The 22,542-nt window shown below is 41.6% G+C and overlaps 1 protein-coding gene across 10 annotated transcripts in view; it reads right to left on the bottom strand.

Moving 5' to 3' along the window:
• The window catches only part of cacna1eb (calcium channel, voltage-dependent, R type, alpha 1E subunit b), a 72,578-nt gene extending 55,012 nt beyond the window's left edge, over positions 1–17,566 (bottom strand). For 8 of the 10 annotated variants that reach the window (XM_085140315.1, XM_085140313.1, XM_085140314.1 and 5 more), the window contains exons 1-2: positions 1,727–7,696; positions 4–143 (exon numbers count right to left, since the gene is read on the bottom strand). In XM_085140315.1, coding sequence (XP_084996441.1) covers positions 4–143; positions 1,727–1,894 — 308 coding nt within the window. In that variant the 5' untranslated portion in view covers positions 1,895–7,696. Of the gene's footprint in view, positions 1–3; positions 144–1,726; positions 7,697–7,726; positions 7,994–13,986; positions 14,429–17,116 lie in introns of those variants that run through there. The other 2 variants (XM_085140323.1, XM_085140320.1) reach the window with 2 other exon arrangements.
• Between the last annotated feature and the right edge of the window lie 4,976 nt (positions 17,567–22,542).

Raw genomic sequence — 22,542 nt, 5'->3', positions numbered from 1 at the left:
CACCCACTGAGCACGACTATGAAGTCCATGACGTTCCAGCCATTCCTTAGATAGGAGCCTTTATGGAAAACAAAACCAAGTGCCACCAGCTTGATCCCTGCCTCGAAGCAGAATATCCCAATAAAGTATGGCTCAGTCTTCTCCTGCGGGAATGACATGTATATATGAGTCAGCAGGGTCTTCAGAAAAGTCATTTTACACTTTCAAATAGACAAATATACAGACTGCACTTGCTTAGACAGACAGAAGAATGAACAATAAGTAAGATATTTAACAATGCTTTTTTTTATACCTCGTGTCTTAGAGTGAATGGAAACAATTGAAATTAAACTTCCTTGACTTAAGAAGAACGTGGGAGAGGGGAGTGAAGTGGGGGAAGTGTGTTTGGTGAAACCTTAATTACCATTTCCAAAAACTGTTTTCTTCCTCCGCCTCCTGCTCCTAAAGTAATAATCTCAGCGAGGAAGGTGTGGATGAAGTGGAAAAGCTCTACGGCTCATACTGCACAGTAAAACATCACCCACTTCTCAGAGATCCAATTATGTCTAAAGAATTTGATGTAAATGTCTCACATATTCTAATTCACTCAGTTATGTCACTTTAGCCACCCTGTAACTCCTCACTGCCTCCTTATTCAAATCTAATAATCTCAACTGGCAAATGGTTAATCTGCATGCAGCTAATTGTGTGCTCTTAACTCAAAGGAATGTTCTTTTCATTGATATTATAAATCTTTACATCATTATTGAAACCTAAACATATTCTCATGGTGACAGTCACTCAGCTTTGTTTCTTATCACAGACTGTATATAAAAGATGGACACCTGAAAAGTAAAGTCAGTGTGGAAGTTCCTTATGCTGGTATTTATTGCCACTGACCAGCAGGGGGCGGTAACTCTGGTTGCTAAAAAGAAATCTATAAGTGATTGGTTTTACATCTCATTTAATTTACTACATCACTTTTTTTAACCTATATTATTAGATATAGTGAACGCCAGCGCTGTATTCATCCTTGCAAAATGTGGTCACCTGGTTAACTTGTAAGCTAAACTGGTGCTCCAGTTATTAACTTTTCTTACCTGGCAAAGGTAGTACAGCCACCATGTCCATGTTGATGACACAATCATGCTAGCTGTTACTTCCATTTCAATAACATATCACTACATGGGCTCTGGGACTTCCAGGTTATACAGAAACATGTTGGAAAAGCTTGAAAAGATGAGACTTTATGGAAGAAAAATTGCAGTGTTTTTGTTTCAGATTTCAACTTCTTCTGCTCCTATACGAGAGCCCATGTGGAGGTTTTGGCAATATAGTGACCCTTGTTATTCAGGAGATTACTGCAGCGCCCTTAGCACCAGTCTACACAGTATAATCACAGCTAGCTGGCTACACAATCCATGTGGCAGTCCTAAACAAGGCCAATATAATTTAGAGGTTTAGAACATGGCTAATTTGTAATTTGTTTTTTTTCAGAGCTGCCCGTGTTTTTATGATGTATGGTGTCAAAACACCCAAACGGCAACAGCCAAAAATGTTCAGCTTAAGGCATAAAATGGGATTTTACAAGCTAGTGGGTGAGAGCGTGATGGCTGTGTACATCTTTTATATACAGTCTACATTTTGTACACCCGTGTGTGTGTGTGTGTGTGTGTGTGTGTGTGTGTGTGCGTGTGTGCGTGCGTGCGTGTGTGTCGTGTGTCATGACAGCAGATTTTGTCCTCACCAGTCTCTTTGCCATGGGAGTCTTATCCTCTCCGGGGAGGTGCTGCTCCAAGGCCAGGACAACACAGTTAGCGGTGATGGTGGCCAGGATCATGTACTCAAATGGTGTAAAGGCCGCTAAGTTAAGGAAAGTTTTTTTCTTCACAGTGCAAGGACAAAGACGCCACATAAAAACAGATAAAGCTGATGACACAAGACAAGTTAAGTGCTCCTGGAGTTTACAGCTTAAATACACTGACGGCAATCACAGTTTTTCATACACGCAGCAATTATTGGAAACATCGTAGCGAATATTTTAAAGGTTCAGTGGTTTAGTGGAAGGTAAAATAAATAAAATTTAAAAAATCTAGACGGATGCACGAGGATGATTAAATGACAGATGAATAATGGCATGGTTCATATTCTCTGGTATTGGAAGCAATCTGTTAGAGAGATTGCGGTAACCATGGCAACTTGCTTTTAAAAGTGCTTTTCATGAAGAGAAAGCGATCAGGTTAGGGAGGGAATGAGAGCACTGTGAAGTCACCTTGGCCTGAGTGGTCTACTGCACAAACTACAGGCAGCAGTTCCCGTGGCTCCTTTCACTGCCAACAACAGCAGACGCCGCAGCGGACGACACAGCACGCATTACACATTGTCTTTGTATGACAAACACGCGTGTTCAAACATCATCTGGTAGCAACTAAAGAAAGGTTGCTCCTCAGACTGCTCAGTTTTAGGCTAATTCAATTCATTATGAGGTTTTAATGAGCGAGCTTTTCCAAATGAAGCCAGAAGCAATCCAACATTCATCTGCAATCAACAGAAAATGACTCAACATCAAGTTTGATAATCGCTTAATCATTTAGGACATTCTTCAAGAAAGTAGGTCACTCATTCTGTGCTTCCTGCTTTTCTAAAGTTTGAATTTTCTGTTTTATTTGACTGCAAAGCAGTTTTGGACCGATGCGGACCCCTGTGAGGTTATCACGTTGAACTTCAGAGGGCAATCATTTTCTAAATGATCATTAACGTCAGCTCTGATAAGAGGTGATATGTATCTAATATGAAAATAATGTTACATTTAAGTCACTCTCATCCATTATGAATTTCACCTTTATACTTAGAGGATAAATGTACAAATAAATGATAAGGGAAGGTACTGAAGGCTTAAATCCCGTGTTTGAAGGTTTTTTTAAACTGAACTTATTTAAAAGAATTTAGCAGATCAACAGCAAAATAGAAATTCTTTACACGCACAAGCAAACATGTTCTCTATTTGGATGATTTGCTGTTTTTCTTTGATCTTGTGACATTAATTACTTTCTTTTTGAAGTCTTAGTTGGACAAAAAAAGAGTTATGAAATTTATCATGAGATTTTTTTTTAGAGTCAGACTAGACAAAAGTTGGCACATAATATGGTCAGTGTCATATTGTCCTATTTAATTCAATTTATATAGTGCCAAATCACAGCAACATTGGCCTCAGTGTGCTTTTTTTATTGTAAGGTAAAGACCGTATAATAATACATCCTATGAGAGATACACTTTGCTGCACATGTTGCAGCAAACATGCTTTGTAATAGATACTGTTTCAAAGATCCAGTATCAGTCAGCTTGATTTGTTATCCATAGAACTGATGAGTTAAAAATAAATAAGAAAAATCACAGATGTACCAACTGTAAAAACAGTGCGTAGTTGGCTCTAAAGTATTAATATTAAATCATTTTTTCCTTCAAATCAGTGATTTTAAACTCAGTGGTTTAAATGCAGAATATTAACATAACTTGAACTAACACAACTTGACCTGAGCGGATCATTGCCAGTTTTCTTGCGAGTGAAACATCTGTCTGCACCTGTATACATGCATGGGCCCAAGGGGTGCACAATATGGACATGAGCAGTGGCATACACTGCGTGTGACTGTATGCACCCCAACACTTTCAGTCTCTCAGAGTTCCCATGAGGTCGAAGCTCCTCATTATTAATTTTCCTGCCATGAGTGAAATGGGGTCACTGACTCACAAGGGAGCGCTGCGATGAGGACCTCTGGGACCCATACTGACTCACATTGACAAGTCCGCATTGTTGCCATTGAAAGTGGATGAAAATAGCTAAAGTGGGAAATACTTAATGGGCCCACTCTGTTGCTAACTGTTAACTGTTACCTGTTAAGTATTAGTCATTATGCAAGTTTTAGCCCAGTTACACAAATCAGCTCACTGCTTATAGCCAGAACATCACTCTGTCCAAGAAGCAGCTCTTCTGCAAATCAAATCCATGTCCAGGGAACTTAGAACAAGACTAACCCAATTCAAATTACTACACCATATTTACCGCTGAGCACATAGATTATACAGGGATGTCAGACTAGGGTGGGCACATAAGATTTGGAGTTGTCCTAAAACCCCAAATTTTTGGACTGAGGTCGGTTATTCCCTTTTCGCCAAGATTATTCGCCAAGATGCAAGGGCGTAGATTTGGCATGGACGGAAGGGACATGTCCCCACCAATATCCAGCGATTATTGAATTGTCCCCACCAATAATTTGATCTCTTCGAGTAAAGAAAAACAAAATCGATAGAAAAAAAGCGATCTGTCAACGTCTCATTCACCCAGCGGTGCAGAAAGAGTTAAATTACGTTCGCTACTGGAGTCCTATATCATGTGACAAATATGGCTAATGTGATTGGCTGTGCCTTTCAGGGAGCTCTGTTTAGTTTTAGCAGCGGCAAACCTGCGCTGCGAGGACCTGCAAGGAGGAGAGGAGGATGGCAGTAAAAAGAACCTGGATATAAGAAAGTATTTTTCAAAGAAACCTGTAAGTCACTTAAAGTCAAGTTCATTCATAAAATATGTCCATCATAATAACGTTACAGGCTATGCAAGGCAATACATGCCAAACCTCCCGTTTTTTCTCGGACAATCCCGAATTTCAGTGCCCCTCTTATTACTCTTTCTGGGTTGCAAAATAAAGGTTTAAAATTTTTTCAGGCGAGAATGTAGCTGTGCAAACTTCAAATATCTGAACCGGGGAGAACAGCAAACTCCCGGCACATCGTTTTAGGCTTTGGCCCACATCAGTCTAAAATTGTATGTAACCATGAATAACGTGTTGCCATGTCCACCAGGAGAGACTGGACAGTATAGATGTAAAACAAATATGCCAGCAGTTTATCTCAGTTAATGAGAGGAGAAGGGATGTGTTTGACTCCTTCACATAGTGGACATTGAGTTGTTGTGTGGGACACCAGTAGTCCATGTCTGTTGCTGTAACAGTAGTTCATGTTTAGAGTAAAACATCCCAGCTCACTGACTTGATAGAGGCATCCCTGCGCCTAAAATGTTGCATAATTTTGCTAAGAGATCTGTTACTTTGTGGTAATCTTAGATGAGTAGTTTTATGGACAAAACCCACCAGGTCATTCAGTGTTCCCTTAGTGCTAATGTATAAGAGATGTTGGTGTAGTATAACTGAAGTAATGTTGTTAAGTCCTTAAAGTCATATTCTTTTATTGTCATGACTGTATTTTAAGCTATTTTTATTTTTGTATGATATCTCATTTATATGGAATATGGCTGAAGTAAACTAAAGTATAAAATACTTAGTCAGTCATTTGTTTAATAGTAACTTAACATTATATAATTCACATATAAAACTATGAATTGTAATTTTAAATGGTTTAAAAGCATGTAGAATAGCATATGTAGGCAAGTATATTTCTCCTTTTTTATCAAGAAGCAAAGACGAAAAGGAAAAAAAGAAACAGGGCAGGGTTCGGTGGTTGAATCATCCGTCCCCACCAATGCCAAAACCAAATCTACGCCCTTGCCAAGATGATCATTCTAGGTAATCCATCACCCCTCATACAGGCTACTGAATAAAGTTGAGAGATTTCACCTGAAGTGGGATCCATACCTTTTCAAAAATAAAATGATCAAATTAAAACTTAGAGTTAGATGGACACTGGGATCCTATCCTTAAGTCCCACATAGATAAACCGCCACCGCCACCCTTTTTTTTCTCCCTTTCTCTCTTCTTTAGTTTGGTTCAGATCTCCCCACTGCTCTACTGTCGTGCTGATGCTATTTCTGCCTCATGTGGTTTGTATTTACACTGGACTGGTGGTGTTTTTCCAATAAAAATTCAATAAAATATTAATTACAAAAAATAAATCAAATCAACCATATAATAATAACAATAATAATGATATGTAAAACTGAGCAACAACCAAATCAGTGTAGCACTCAAAGTAACAGTTATTTGAACTGCCTATTGCTCTTCCTCTGCCGCAATTTCTAGTCTAAAGCCCAAATGAGTTTACACAGCCAACAGCAGTCAACCCAAACATGCTTCATGTCCTTTGTGTCTACAAACACAAAGGACATGAAAAATTTAATGAAATGACTTAAATGATGATGCAGTGATTGATTTCCTTCACTGAATACGAAGTAAGCAGGCAGTAAAAACATATTTGAAGCTAACTCTTTATACTGCAATCAATTATAGCCAGGCAGTTCACAGCTTGTTTTGTCAAAGCTACATTAAAGACGTTTGACAATAATTAATGTGATGGATAACGGGACTAAAGAGAGTGTCAGGAGTCTGCTAGAGGATCTTAATATTGCATGCAAGTAAATGGAAACAAATGGCTGTCTGCAAGGCAGAATGATGTATTTATAATCTACAGGATATAATGCAAGCAAAACATGTCAGCAGTCGTGATTTGTCCCTCCGTGAGATAAAGATTGTAATATTGAAAAAAACAGCTGGCACTGATTTTTATGTACTAAATCACTTTCTTTAGATCAACTAAATTGATAGATTACTGTAGTTATAAAGACTAAATAACATGCAGGAGGTGGTGCAGCTTATTTAACCTGATTATTTTTTACCTACAAATGTCCCAGTCATTGATAATTTTGCGCAAATTCTAATATTCTGGTATACATTTGCAGCAACATACACTCTATCAGTGCACCGCCAATCAGTGTAGCTCGTTCCTGTAAATTTTGAACCTCAAATCTCGAAACTTTATTCACTCTGTCAACACTAATGACAGTGATGCTCTCACAGCCCACGATCCATGGCAGTACTACTGGCCAGCTCTCTCCCACATACCTCTGCCTCGGTGATACCGACAGTCACATTACCATGCTGTCAGTGGCCAGCTAGTCTTGACCACTAGCCCCACTCCCACACACCCACAGAGCCTGTGGTTAGGTAACAGTGGGAGACTGGCACGCGGCACTGGAGGGGGTGTAAGACAGGAGGAGCAGTGGGCAGATATGGCAACTCAGAGGTGCTGCCAAACTGATTTTGGTATCAAAACACTGAAGGAGGAAAACAAGTCAAACTGGAACAGATAAAATACAAAAATAAATAAATAAAATTAAATAATACTAATTTGCAAAAGTGATTGTGCAAGGTTGTGCATCGCTGCTCTATCTATGGGATAAATAACTTCCCAGATAAGCTTTGTTAGATTTGCACTAGTTCAGAAGAGAGAAACTGTTGGCCAGTTCTGCAGCAGGAAGCGCAGAAATGCTGCCTGGTAGGTTTGAACTGACACCTACTCATGGCCAGGTTCATATTCCAATGAGCACTAAGGCATCAGAGATGTGCCTACATGCCACCCCCACAGTGAGCAGAGCTGCTTCTAATGATCACCACATGCTAACTTTCTGGCTTCTGCCAACAAAAAAATTGAGCCCGCAGATGAATTTAAGTTAGTTAGCAGAATTATGAACAGGTTAGAAATCAGAATTGTGTTTGATGCTTTCAGGAGCAGCTGGAAATCATAAAGTGGGTTATGGAGACGCTAAACACAGAGATGTAGGGTATATGGCAGCATGCACAACACAGAGACGGGACTGAGATTTAGAAGGTGGACTTTAAGAGGAGTTAGATTTTTTTCTAAGCTTGCTCACATGCTGGCTGTCGCTGTCCATGGTGCTGAACTCACAACAGAACTCAGCAGACAGCTTTAAACAGAACTCTAATGCTTTAAGGAAGGATATGGCCATTCAATGATTCGCCTCGCGTATTTCCTAATTATGTTGTCCTCTGCAAAAATGAAGAGCGACCTGTTGACTGTGAGGCAGTTCTGCCGGTGGGGGACGGGGTTGTACAGAGCCATGGTCCGGGCCCGCTGCGCCTTGGCTTGTTTCATGGAAGCAGTCAGTACCGCCGCCGCCGGGTCCTGCCCGTCGCCACCGCCTCGCTCCAAGTCCCCATCCCCGGAGTCCACCGCGGTGGGAACCGACTCGTCTCCAAAACGAGCCATTCTACAGAGAGATAAGGAGGAGACGACTGGCTTAGAGTGTTTTACTTAGGTGCGATTTCAAATAAGATAAAAAAAAAAAAAAAAAGAGGAGAGGGGAAATGTGAAGTGGAGCTAAAACAAAAAGAAAGGGGAAAAAAGATCCACCTTCAATCCACTGACAGCTTTTCGAGCGCCAAGATTCCCCAGAAAGTTAGATTCCTATCACTCCATATCCACAAGAGGGTAAAAAAGGTGGGGGGATATCATTCAGTTGGCTTATGGGTCAGGAAAATCTTCCATGCACTTAATGAAGATTCAGGTGCATAAGCTGCAAAAAACAAACAAACAAACAAACAAAACCTCCGCTATCCCATCTGTTAAACCGCGCCAACAGTCCGCTCTGAGCAACTTTTAACGCGCGCGTCTCTACCGTAAACTCAGGCAGCGGAGGAGGGGTAAAAAAAATCCACTGAGTTAAGACCTTTTATTTTATATCAACATCCAAGCTTGTTTTGATCTGACAAACCGGGAGCAGCTACACGATCACAAACTACTCTGAGCTCATCAGACGGAGACATCCGAGGAAAGTCTTTCCAAACTTTGCGCATCTTCCCGAACTTGACGAAAGGAAGCTTTCGTGCGAAAGGAAGCCCGTTTAACGCGACTAAACCCGAAACTCCTGCGTGCAGCAGCAAGGCTCGCCTGCCTAGACGGATCAGTCAGTCTTATCACCTGCTGGAAAATTATCAGCCAAGAGCGCATAAGCAGCAGAAGCCCCCTCCCACAGTACTATTTCACTGCAAATTCCATCTGAATGAAGGCTGGCGGAGAGGAGGGACATATATTTTGTTACCATAGCAATTAGAGTTTGTTGAGGATGAACAAAAACATTTTCCTTAAAAAAAAAAGAAAAAGAAAAAAAAGAGCAGAAGACTATATTCAGCAGGCTGTGTGGGTATGTGGTTCAGAATCCATTATGTAAAGATGTTTGTGGGTGCTGTGGGAAAAGAGAGGGGTGTTAAAGCTAAATAAAGCCAAATACTAGACAATGCACAGAAAAGACAACAGGTGTGTGGGTACATGGAACGAGCAAGCAAGTAAAGAAGTTGCTCTTACATACATACATACATCATATATATATATATATATATATATATATATATATATATATATATATATATATACATGCGAGCTTCTCCTATTCAAGCACGTTCACCATTTGACAATCAGACAGCATTGTCATATTTTCCCCCCTTAATGGAGACAGACTTGCACTATTAAAACATTTAAAAACTAGGCCATTGTGCTAATACTGGAGTAAAAGTCAGGAGTAAAAATAGAGCATGAAATAGATCTTAGGGCTGCTCCCTTTTTTGAGGGAAAGCAAAAGAAAGCAGGGTCTCTTTCACGCTCAGTGCCACAAGTGAGACCTCATTAGGCAACCGGGCTCTCTCGCTCCATCTGCTGCTCTCCTCCCCCTCCCCACTGTTTTCCGAAGATGACCACTTCAGCCCCCACAGACGCAATATTATTCAGCCGAGGCTTATTTCATGCCCGAGGCTTGTCACAATTAAAATCAACCACAGCGCCGATACCCTGACAGGAAATATCGCACTCGGCTGCTGACTGACAGACTCGACTCAGTGCAGGTATCGCGATTTCGCAGACAGCCACCGAAAGCAAGCCGAGAGAGAGTGACGAATGGTTGGCAAACAAGCCGAGATCTGGGGGAGAGAAGGGGGATCTGCAAATAAGTTCCTAACTGAGCTCCAAACACTGAGCCCCGCCTCCTCCTCTGCTTCATCTGCACGGAGCAGGCGGGCGTGTCGTGCAAAGCAGGGCAGCAACAAAAGGCTGCACTGACCTACCGAGTGCAGGGTGTAAGAATCAGCGGGCAATGAATATCAACATGTAGCTGATGATGCCTGTGTTAACGTCTCCCGCGTTCAGCTCCACTTTCTTAATTAAATGTTAAAAGCGCTCATTACAAAAATAAATTAAAAAATTATCTATTTGTATGTTTAGCAACAAAAATATTTGTCCATCTCTGCAAACAGCGCATGTTTGTGTGTGTGTGTGTGTGAGAGAGAGAGTGTGTCTCCAGCTCTCTCTCTCTCTCTCTCTCTCTTTGCTGTTGTTTCCATAGCGACATAGCTCTCTTGAATTCCTGCTCCGTTCTTTTCATTTCTGCCAACAAAAGCCATGTTGCACAATAGAGCAACCTCTTCCTACAGAAATCTGTTTATCCCAACACACACACACACACACACACACACACACACACACACACACACACACACACACACACACACACAAGGGGTCATCCTGACAGAGGAAACTGTACAGCACCATCGCTTTACTGTTGATGACTGAAAAATACTCTACAGGTGACTAGCCAGGTGTAGTCTGTCTTTACACTCTTTGACTTTTTTTTCTGCTCTTGCTTGCAACCTACTTCCAAAAATAGCCGCCAGCCACAGAGGAGGAAAAGGTTTTATCGGCCTGCCTGGGCCTAAACTGAACTTAACAGAAACGGGCCTCGTTTTACAAGATGCTTGAAGCACACGTGACAGGAACCACATAGAGGGGAAGACAGATGAAGTGAGCCTGCAGGTGACATGCACCGAGAGTGAAAACGTTAATGGGAGGTACTTTGTGCCAGAACTCTGAAGAGCTTTTATATAATTGCAGACAGGCTTTCACCCAACATTGACTGGAGTGGTTATAGCATTTTATTTTTCTCTCTGTTCCCTAGCAACAGACATCCTCTAGTACTGAGTTGTGTCAGTTTGAGTCGACCAATAACTGCTTCTCGTATCACCGCAGATTTGGTGATGCTGAAGCATATTTAAATCGCACCTGTGGGTTCAGAACAATGGTACAGATGTTTACATTAACGCCTAAAACAGCTATAAAAAAAAAGAGGTGTGTTGGTCATCTATACAAAAATGAATAATTAAAAGTTTCACGAGAAGACAGAAGTTGCACTGAAATGCCAAATCATTCAATGTATGTCATTAATGTTAATTTTGTCTTTAGAAAAGCTGTCAGCACTTCGAGATTAAGCTCCATAATGTCTAAACTCTACTGATAAACTCAGAAGGCATCATGTGCCGCTTCCCTGCTGCTTCTCTACTTTGATTCCCTAGCATCCCCTAATGGACAAATATGCACAATACACATACAGCAGCAGTCCATCCCTAATATTAGGTCCTGCTTCTTGGTGCAAGGGTTAATGCTGATGCCTTACAGCTGGGTTTGAACCTGCTTGGGGGGGGGAGGGGTTCTGTGTGGTGTTTGTATGTTTTCCCTGTGTCTGATTGAGCAGATGTGAGCATGAATGATAAATAGGCTTGAATGGATAAGGGTTAAAGAGCATGGATGGATGGAAATATCCTGAAGTTGCAGGTAACATAGATAGAAAATTTTAATGCCTGTGATCAAAAGCATTAATTTGTTTTTGTGTCTGTACATGTGAGAGAGAGAAAATGGAAGAAGAAACAAAAGAGAGAATATGACAGCACACCTGTAAAGTGGACATGCAGTGGGTTGTAAGGGTACATCAGAGGATGGAGGGAGGAAGAGGAGGTGGAGGGGAGAGGGGACTCACTGTAAGGTTAGAGGTCACGCTGATGGAGTGGCACTCCACATTCAAGTGGCTGGAAGCGGATAATCAGAGCGATGTGGCTCCAGAGTTCAGAAGTTCACAAGCAAGTACCCTGAGCCCTGCCATTAATAACACTGTACCGCATCTGATTACAGTAAACCGCAGCTGGCCGTGTTGCACAGGCAGGAGGAGAAAAAAAATCAAATCAGCTGAGGAAAGAGGTGGAAACTGATCGAGTGATTCATTGGTGGAACAATGCACAACAAAGGCGTCTGCGCACTGTATGTAGCGCAGCAATGGAGCACCTTTTGAAAGGAGCACTTTGTATCTGAGCAACAAAACAAGGATAAGTGGTAACAATAAGAAGCATTGCACTTTATACTCTAATGGTTAATAATTTCCACACTATGTTTTTGGTATTTACCCTGCAAGATGTCCTGTGGAATATTTGCTGTGACTACACTGCCCTGCTGATGGTATTACATCATTTCACTGCTGAAGCAATGTGCAAACAAAGGCAAAGAAGAAGGCTGCTGGTTACAAGGTCTTTCACAATTTGGCTTGAAAATTTTCTTCCTTGTCGTTATTAAGCCTCAATAATCCACATAGCACATTTTAGTGAAAGCATGGAGAGCAAAAACTGCCAGAAAATAAAAATGAAATTAAAATTACAGCTAAATAACTCAACAAATAAAGGTCTGCAAATAACACTAAAAATAAGTGTAGCTCTCATTAATTCAAAAAAATCCCATTTAAGTTCATATTTGTGTTTTTCATTTTTCTCTCTGCATGTTCCCTGTGTATTTTCCCAAGCTTGTCAATCTATCTATCCATCTTTATGAATTTTTGCTTCATTTTACAAACATGAGCTGTCCTTAAAGTGTGTCACGGGGTCAGCTTTTTGCCTGCTGGTTTATCTGCACCAGTCTCACCACAGAGACGGTTTGCATCCAGCCAGAAGATCAATAGAAAACTGATTTGCTGAGATATTTTTTCTGAAAATACCATCAGGCAGGAGTGTTTACAGTTTTTGTGCAAATGTACTACAAAGTAAGTGTGCATATGGCAGTCCAGGCTTGGCCTGCTGTTTTTGATATCAATTTTTGATGCATTTAATCTGGTGCTGGTTCTTTTGCTCCTTTATTTCCCAGAGGGTTCGCCACAGCGGATGGATCCACATATTTGATTTGGCACAGATTTCATACCAGATGCCCTTCATGATGCATCCCTCCCATTTATCTGGGCTTGGGGCCGGCACTGGGAGTACACTAGCTCGTGACCTCCTGAGGCTGGGTTTGTATCTCCTCCCGGTCTCAGGCGGAGGATCTTTTGCATGATCAGGGAATGAATTTCAGTAATCGCCAACAATCAATCTCAATCCCTTGAGGTTGAATTATGCAGCTTTTAGTGAGCAGGAGGAATACAAACTTTAAGTCTGACTATTACAGATTAATCAGTTATTATGACTAAATACAAAGACTCAGTATTCTTTGTTTAAACTGTACATATACAAAAGAGCAGATCTGAAGGTGTGTGGCTTGCATAATGTCCAACCATCCCCACCAACCACTTGTTTACGTCAAATTTTTTGGATTTACATGATGGTTACTACTTTCCCCTTTGCCCAATAGATTTTTTGTCACTCCACGGCAAAGGGGCTAGCTGAATATAAAGACTATCCCCTTGTAAAACAACACAAACCATCAATTTTGACGATATCATGCATTTGCAGTCGTATTTATGACCACCCGATGAAGCTCCGTGTTTGCCTTCACCATCTCCTAAACTGCTAAATCCTCTGTTGGTGTCTTTCATGCTGCCTGTTGTAGCTCTGAACTAGAAATGCTGAAAATTAAGCTAAACTATGGAACAGCTAAAACACTCTTTGATAGTCACAAGGAAAATTGGATTTTCTTTTTCTTTAGCCCGTGTGTTCGCTCGTTGAAGCTACAGTATGTCTCGCTGTCACACAGACTTTGATGCATCTCAACAGGAAAAGCACCAGGTGTAATTACTACCATCAGTGTCAGCTACATTCCACTTCCAGTTCAACAGCCATGCAATTATGCATGCTTCCTCTCATGCACGGCTTTTTTGGATCCTTGAATGAAAGGAGGCCATGATTTGAGGCTCTTAATTACGCCTGGGCTTGTCTTGCCTTGACAAGTATCTGCTGCTATAAAATTTTTGAGACATGTTTACTGAAATATTGAAATCAAATCTGTATCCTCATCCATATCCTGTAAACCTTGAGGGATCTAATGATGTGCAGTTTGAAAAGTTACACTTCATATCCAGAATGTAGGTTCTTTCACGTTGGCACTTTCATCCTCCTCCATGGAGATTTATCATCTTTACACGTACAGTTTAAAAGGAATCCTTTGACTCTGAATCTCTTTTATACTTACTCCCACTCCTTCCTGCGGGCTTGCGGCGTGCTCTGTATTTTATGAGCCTGGTGGGCCATGATGATGTCCTTCTGCTCCACGAGTCCCCCGCGCCGCCGCAGCATGCCGTGAGGGCTCAGAGACCCCGAGCCCTGATCGGACGAGCCATCCTCCTGTCCGCATGGCACATCGAAGCTGGCCGCTCGAGGGGGCAGCCCCAGACACTCGGGGACCGCGTGAGGGACCTGCAGGGAGCAAGAGCGTGCTCCCTGCGCCAGCCCAGGCCGGGCCGCGGGGCTAGACCGCCTCCAGGCTTCGGGCTCAGGGAGGGACAGGGAGGACTGGACGTGTGTCTGTCCACGCCGACCGCCGATGGTTGGAGAGCTGGGTGTAAGGGAGAGGGACTTTTCTGAACTGGTGAACATCTCCACAGAGGTCGGTCCGTGGCAGTTTCAGCATAATGCTGCAAATGAAGAAAAAGGAGAGAGAGGCAGAGGATGATGGGTGAAAAGCACTGCAATAATATTTCATAAACATTGCCCAGGCACATCCTGCCTGTCCCCTTCTTGTTTGTCTTCATTATGAGCATCAAACAATGTGACACTGAGGATGATAATGTCCTTTGCCCAGGCTGCCACTCTGACCCAAACTGAACCATCTCACCATCTATCAAAGGGATGAAAGTTCAGATCGTATTCATGGAGCTCAGTGGGTGACTGAAGATATCACTGCGACTTATCAACACAACCAGGAAGTCAGACTATTACTCTAAATGAACATTTCTGGTTACCACACAGTGTTTTTCATTTACTGTCACCACCGGGCCAAAAATCTTAATATCCAGTTCATTTGTTTGTTTTTATAACCAAATACATCTTCAGTTTCCATCAGCTGTGCAAAATGCATCTCTGTACCTGAGCACAGCCTCAAACTGCTGCTAGCATGAAGCCTAGCATATTTGTCTTTATAAACCAAAGAACTAACATTCTAAAAACAAATCTCGACACGCACCATCTCAAACTGCATCCTGGCACTTACTCTGGCAGATATTTGAAGGCATTGTCTGAATTAACCTTGTCGTCAGTCGTCACTGAGACTTAAAAACTGCACAAATAAAACCACCAGTCAGATCTGAGTCTGCTTAAAAAGTCTGCTGCTAAAACAAGATGTTTTTTCCTACCCCAATGGTGGTGGAGTTACTTTTACCACAAACGTCCCTGCAACATCTGCAGATGCTGCAAATTTCAATCAGGATTTTTTTGAGTGCCATTTAGCTCTCTTATAACAGGATAAACTGCTTCAACACGATTTCGTTTTTTTTCTTACCTGGTATTAAACCTTTAAGACTTAACCATGAAACAATTTCCAGAAAATTCTAACATATTTTTTTTAAAAACAGACTGTCTATTGAACCTTCTGACATTAAAAAAAAAAACATTAAATATTTAATTTGCATATATTTGCTACATCTGGGGGGGGGGGTTTGTAATTGTTTTGTTTTTTGCAATTTATTTATTTTATTTCACTTAATTTTTATTTATTTTTTGGGGGGGTGGGGGCACTGATGATGTAGAGGTGTCAAAAACTGATAAAATCTCGTCAAGTATGATAAACTGGGCATTAAGGGGTTAAAACACTGAGCCACGTGAAATCCAAGAACTCTCCACCTGCCCAACTTGATTGGTAGGTTAACTTTATTGACTGCAAGTGAAAGAAAAGAAACTTTAGAATTTAACATTTCATGAAACCGAATTGAAATAAAGATTTACTTCCTGTTGACCTCAGTTATTTCCAACCAAACAGGGTCAATTAAACTCAGAATGGATGCCACCATTCAACTGCACTGTCATGGGGAGCTTTGATACTAGCGGTGCATTAGATTGGATGAACAGAAGCTTTGAACCAGCAGCCATACAGAAATAGTACCAGCAATCATACTGGTGGGCGGAACAAGACTGCACAGAAAGTGGGTGTAGTAAAAGTAATGACATAAAAAGAGATTTGGTCATCTTTTTTAGTAGCTGAGCACAGCATAAAGACCTACTTAAACCCTCATTCTGTTGCTGCTATTGTCCAGTTAATCGTGTGCGTGTGTGTGTGACTGAGACAGAGAAATATGGGGGTGATGAGGTGGCAAGGCTGGAAAACAGCAAGTTTGTGGCGAAGCCAGTCAGAGACAGACGAAACAAGGCTGTTTCCACTGAGCCGGAGCTGAAAGGAAGATGACTGAGTGTGGAGGAGCCGAAGCAAAGGCTCGGTGACTCACTCATCAGCAGCAGGGCTCCTCAGACGTGAACTGGACACAGTCTGAGTTGAGCTCTGCCCTCGAACAGAGCACAGCGCCCGCCTGAAAGCCGGGAGAGGCTACAAGGTCAGCGCGCACATTTACACGGGTGGCTCGCTCGCAGCTTTGTGCCGCTCATGGGTGGGCTGTTGCTGATTTTAGCGCAGCCATTCAAGTTCAAAAGAAATCTGATAGCTTTTATTGTTAGTCAGGAAGGTTGTTTGTTTTGTTTTTTTTTTTGTTGTTTTTTGCTTGCAGGCAGGGCTGTGTGGAAATTATATGTCACGGCACTTGTATGGAGCGGCACACCTAACTGGCAGGGTGGGTCCGTGAAATCTGGACAAAAACACATAAAACAAACAGAAATTGCAGCACTGATAAGGTGGAGGTAGATCAGAAGCCTGCACAATGATTATACCAAAGCAAGCTTCACACCTTATCTGCATTATTCACTCAAGTTCAAACACTTGTGTGGAGATGATGCTCTTCTATTATAAATTCAAGATTCCAGCTCCTGGCTGAGATCTCCTACGCTTTAATTAGTGCAACCAGTGCAAAGCCTGCCGGAACAAGGCGACCGCTCTCCTCTAATCAGCTGCAGGTCGACAGTTGCTTTAGATGTGCGTTAACCAGCCAGTTAACAGGTATCGCTAATTAAACTCCCGCTCCTGCTCCTTCTTTATCCTCGTGAAGTTAAGTGTTTTTGACGCACGAGCAAGACAGGAGAAAAGCAAAGCAGCAGTCACAGTAACTACACTTAGAGGCACAGCGTGCTAAAAATATTCACTGCATAAAGGAGGATCGGTGCTGCGGGAAATGCAAACATCAATTAAGTGACGGATTGATTGATGAATTTGACAGCTTTACCTTGAGGTGAGGCGCGCGCCTTCATCGTCGGCGAGCCCCGATCAGGTGGATGCTAAATTCAGCCCTTTCACTCAGTCCAAGTTTGGTGGTTTGAGGATGATTTCGCGAGGATTCCTTGAGTGATGATGATTACCTCTGTATGGCTATAAATACCGCGAGGTGGCTGGGAGCCAGAGGAGCGTAGAGCGGATGAACGTAAACAGGCACGGGGACAGGAGCGAGGAGACATGGGAGTAATCCCAGTCATCTTTCACGAGCTGGCTGCCTCATATGAGTCACTTTATGTGGTTCACAATTAATGGCGGCGTCTTCAAACTAAATTTAGGCTGGACTGTCTTGAGTTGTGCTATTTGAGGGCTTTTCTTTTTCTTTTCTTTTTCAGCGCAGGAAGCTGATTCACCTGTGCCGAGATCACAGGAGGTCTGGCGAGAGGGAGAGAAATGCAACAGGTCTTCATCTGAAACTGCGCTCAGGTGATGTGAGCCCAAGCACCCAGGTATTCGCATGTAGCCGATTAACCGCTAGATGGTGGACTAAAGCCGCATACCTGACACATGCGCAAGTTCCTCTGGGAGACGACCACACAAGCCACCACAGTCCGAGCAGTGCATATCTGTCCTCAAAGTGCATCTGCTTCTACTTCTGCACACGCAGCGTCATCCCCAGACTTTCTGGGCACCTTTGTGAACATTAAAATCACACAAATAAATCCCTTGTTCGTTACGACACTGCTACAGATTATGGGACACTATTATAATAGCGGATTATCGTCATCAGTGCAATATACAGATACAGAAAAATCTTTACCAACTCATACCACAATACCTGAAGTCTTTTTAGATTAAAGTTCCCTCTGATGTCATATTTACATTTAGATTCACTGAATGCTTTACTTTTCCTCTTTTTTTAACTGAACTCCTACTTTATTCTTTTTTTTCATCTTTCTGTGATATTGTGTTTATTTATGGAGCTAAGTTGTTTTTTTATGTTTTGGCTACTGTAAAAGTAATTTCCCGCCTTCTGGGACAAATAAAGTACATCTTATCTTATCTTATCTGTAAGCACACAGGTCAGAATAAAACTCCACCAGAAACAAAAAGTGATGTCAAAAATTTAGTCACAAATTGGGATAGCTGCATACAAAGCTTATGAACAAATACTAGATAATCACACAATTATTGTAATTAGTAATATTATATATTAGTTGATACCTTTCTGACAATAATTCAGTTAGAAAGAGTTTGTTTGTTTATTTTTTGTTTATTTATTAATATAAATCACACAAAGGAAAACAATGCTACATGTTTTAAGGACATCTAATGAAAAAAATATTAACAGTATGAAGGTAAAAATGTGCATTGCTTCTTTGAAAATGGTAAAATTGGAGCATTAGTTGATTGATATTGTTTGGAAGTTGTTGTTCTTTGTCCTTTGAGCTGCTTTTTGACAAGACTCCACGCCGGCTGTCGTCTCTCTGTAACTCTCTGTAACTCGACTCGATCTTCTCCACCATAAAAGCTGATGGAGACGATGGAGTCTTTGTCTAGCAGGTACTTTCCTCTGTGCAGCAGACTTCTCAAACTCTGTTAGAAGGGCTTTCTTGGTCACCTCCTCTGATTGAAGCCTTCTCTCTGTAGCGTCCAGGTGCTTCAAAACTTCCTCCATCTCAGCCACGGTGCCCTTGAGGACACTGAATGCTTTCATTGCCCCTGACCTGATTGATGCCTCACCATAAGTGAATTTCTTAGACTTCGTGATTTCGTTTTTGTGCCGGCGGTGCCTTCAGGAACGTGGGATCTTCATGTACACAGTGTGGCTTTCTAAACTATGTCCAATAAAATTTGCCTCAGGTGGCTCAGAGTTTCGAACACATCTTAATTAAAGAAAACAGGGTGCAGTCTGAAGTACCACAGCAGAGTCTGAATAGTCTTGTAAATGAAAGATTACCACTTTTTTTAAGACAATAATTTATCATTATGAGATACTGAGGATAGATTGATGGTGAAATTACTTAATTATATCCGTTCAAAACAGTAGTGACACAGAGGTAGAAGATCTGAATATATAGTGCTTAAATGAAAAGATACAGATGTATAAGCATCAGTCTGACTGAGATGCTATCTTTCAAATTGCAGTTTGGTTTCTTAACCGTTCTTTTAAAAACTCATCACGGTAAAGAGAAAGTAAAGCCTCTTGATTCCACACCTTGATTCAGTAGCTTAGTAGTAGATCACCTTTTCTTTTGTCTTTTGTGCAACTTTTAGCCCCTTGTATCATTGTAGAAGATGTTTCTTTACAACATTGCTTCAGTGGATTGAGGTTTCATTGGACATTCTCTTGTAGATTTGCTGCTGTGTTTGGGATCTTTGTCCTGCTGCATGACCCAATTTTAGCCAAGCTTTAGCTGTTGGACAGTTTGCTCTAGAATAATTAGGTATTGACTCAGTAACTACAAGGTACCCATGTCCTGTGGCTCCAAAATTAGCCCAAATCATCACCCTTCCACCACCACCAAGTCTTGTGGTTTGTTCAGATGTACCTTGCAAACCTATGTCGTGCTGCAATGTGCTTTTTGGACAGAAGACGTTTTCCCCTGGAAACCCTTCTAAACAAGCCAAACATGTTCAGGCTTTTTTAATCGTGCCGTCATGAACTTTTACGTCTAACATGCTAACTGATGTCTGTGGAGTGTGAGACGCCGCTCTTGGGTTTTTTGCAGTTTCTCTGAGCTTTGTCCACTCCCGAGAAAATCAGCAGTTGTATTGGCATCGTCTTCTGAATAATCTTCCTCATTGTAAAATGATGGACTCTAGATTGTTTGGAAATGACCTTATAACCCTTCCCAGATTGAAGGGCAGCCATACTTTTTTTTCTCTGAGATCATTACTGATGCTTTCCTCGTTGGCACTGACCCATCAACACCTCAGTGCTCCAGACCTGCAGACTGCACAAACTACTTCTTCTATACAGGTGCTCACATTTCCTAATGATCAGTTAATTGAGTGCATATGTGTAGCAGCGGGTGACTGCTACTTACCCTCTTAATTCCTATTGGAGCTGAAGATTTTCACACGGTGTTTCTGGCTTAATTTGTGTTAAATAAATACTGAAATATTGCAATCACGTGTTGATCATCTGAGGTTGTATTTTTATAAGCCCTTTTACTGTATACGCTCCTATATAATTATTAAACTAGAGCCGAGGACAGAGAATACTCTCCCTTTAATTAAAACAGAGCATGATGGTCCACGTAGTTAATTAAAAGGTCAGCCATGTTCATTTTAAGCAATCCCGGTATTCCCTGCGCTGAGGAGGAAAAGTGTTAGCGGTGGGACTGAGAGTACTGCAGAAACCATCTGCTGCCACCAACACTGAAGGGTAAATGAAGACTTCAAGTCCACGCATGCTACACACTCAGAGTTAAAGCTGCATTTCTCCCTCTAAACCTCTTAATTTTCCTCCTTGGACGCCACTCCATGTGTTTGTCTTAATCAAGACTCTGCTATTCTTTCATTACCCAAAGTCTCCTCAAGTGATAGCAATAATGTCTAGCCACCAGTGGCCAAAGAACGAGCTCACAGACTGCAGTATCTTTGTAGTTGTTGTCAGACATGTCTCTAAGGACTCTGACATGGAGCACGCTCAGTATTTTCTTGTGTCCTGACGCCATATTGAGAGAATTAGACATGGATTTATGTAATCTAACAGAATCATCTCTGTGAGGAAATAATTGCCGTCTTATCCTCTGGGCACGTGGCCAAGTGGATGCGTGAAATGGAGACGCCAAGCAGACAAACTGCCTCCACTGAAACGGGAAACATCAGGTGTATGTGCAGGGAGACATGCGTGCCGTTTTGTGCACGAGACAGCTGGTAATAAATGGTTGGAAAATCAAATCTGGTCTGGCATGAGAGGCCGCCCTCGGGGTAAACATCAGGTTTGGTTTGTATGCTTGCTGCTTCACGTTTTGAAGATTCTTGCAGGGTGTGATTTTTTTTTTTTTTTGGTATCCTAAGGTGCCAAAAGCTTAAATGTATTAACAGTCTTGCCTTTTGTTGGAAGAGCTTGTTTCAGAGTATGAGGACAAGTCTTTACTGGTATTATCTACAACAGTCAGTCTGAGAGGTTTAACAGGCGTCTCTTTAATCGTCGAGTGACCGAGTAGGGTCAGCATGACCCCAGATTTATATTTATATTTGTATTTCTATCAGTAAAAATCATTCCTACTGGAAATTAGCCACTTCTCCTCCAGCTTTTTCCAGGAATCAACTCATGCAGTGGGTGTGGTGAGTGGGTATTTGTCTCTAAGCACTATATCTAATTTTACTGTAATTTCACACTAATCACTGCTTAAACTTAAACTACTTTTTATTTGTGTTTTCATGCCTCTACTGAGTGCTTTAACACTGGCACCCACATTCACATTTTTACAGGGAACCAAGCAAACCTAGACTAGTAATATTTACTGCAGCAGAGACCTTAAGGTAGATACAGTTGGGGGCAATGAGTTCGGTTAACTTATTTTTCTATAAAAGTGACTCAAACCCATAATTAATTCAATTTGAATGTGTTAGAACATAAATATAAAGGAAAGTGTGCAGGTATGATAAACACAAATAGAACTATTAAAAAGATTCCTGTGTAATCTATAATGGGGCTTTTTATCGCCCCATTGGAAGCAAGAACTGCAATCAAGTGACTGTGATTGTGTTTGGCCCACTCTTCTTTGGAGAATTGTTTGAATTCAGCCACACTGGTGTGTTCGATCACGGCCTGTTTAAGGTCAGGTCAAAGCATCTCAGTTGGAGTCCACAGTTTGACTGAGTCACTCCAAAACAGTCATTGTGTTTCTTCTTGAGCAATTCAGAGGTGGACTTGTTTCAGATCATTGTCCTGCTGCATAACCCAAGCATGCCTGAGCTTCATGAACTGATGACCGCGCTCCCTTAATTTAGTAAACATTCCTTCCTTTGCTTTATCAAGGTTTGTTTTCCTCCTCTTTTCTTTAGCATTAGTTCAGGCAGGCTGACCTCAAAGGTCAGAGCACCTTGGCTTTCTAGGCATCCAGTAGGGCTTCAATTTATGTTCTCTAACCTGCCCACAGTGACTGCACCCCTGCAAACCACTTTGTAATCCACCCTTGCACCAGGTCACCCTTTGTATTCTGTTTTTGACTTAACCAATGCAACATCTGATGCTGCTCCACATATGTGTGTGGAAATCCCACAACAGAGGCATGCCAGCAAATATAAACTCCTGAAGACAGAAGTCATCTTCTTTTGACTACAGTGGGCTGAAATGCAGGAGCAGCACTATGTGCTTTCTAATTTTAGCACAGTATTTGTATTTTAAATACAGCCTCTACTACACCGATGAACGCTTTACTACCATTAATAAGTCAATGCCTTCAAATGTCCTCATTCCTG

This window comes from Neolamprologus multifasciatus, chromosome 18 (assembly GCF_963576455.1).
Source record: "Neolamprologus multifasciatus chromosome 18, fNeoMul1.2, whole genome shotgun sequence".
NCBI classification, from domain to species: domain Eukaryota; kingdom Metazoa; phylum Chordata; class Actinopteri; order Cichliformes; family Cichlidae; genus Neolamprologus; species Neolamprologus multifasciatus.
Note: the sequence above shows the minus strand (reverse complement) of the source record. Positions and strands in the feature narration are given on the sequence as shown.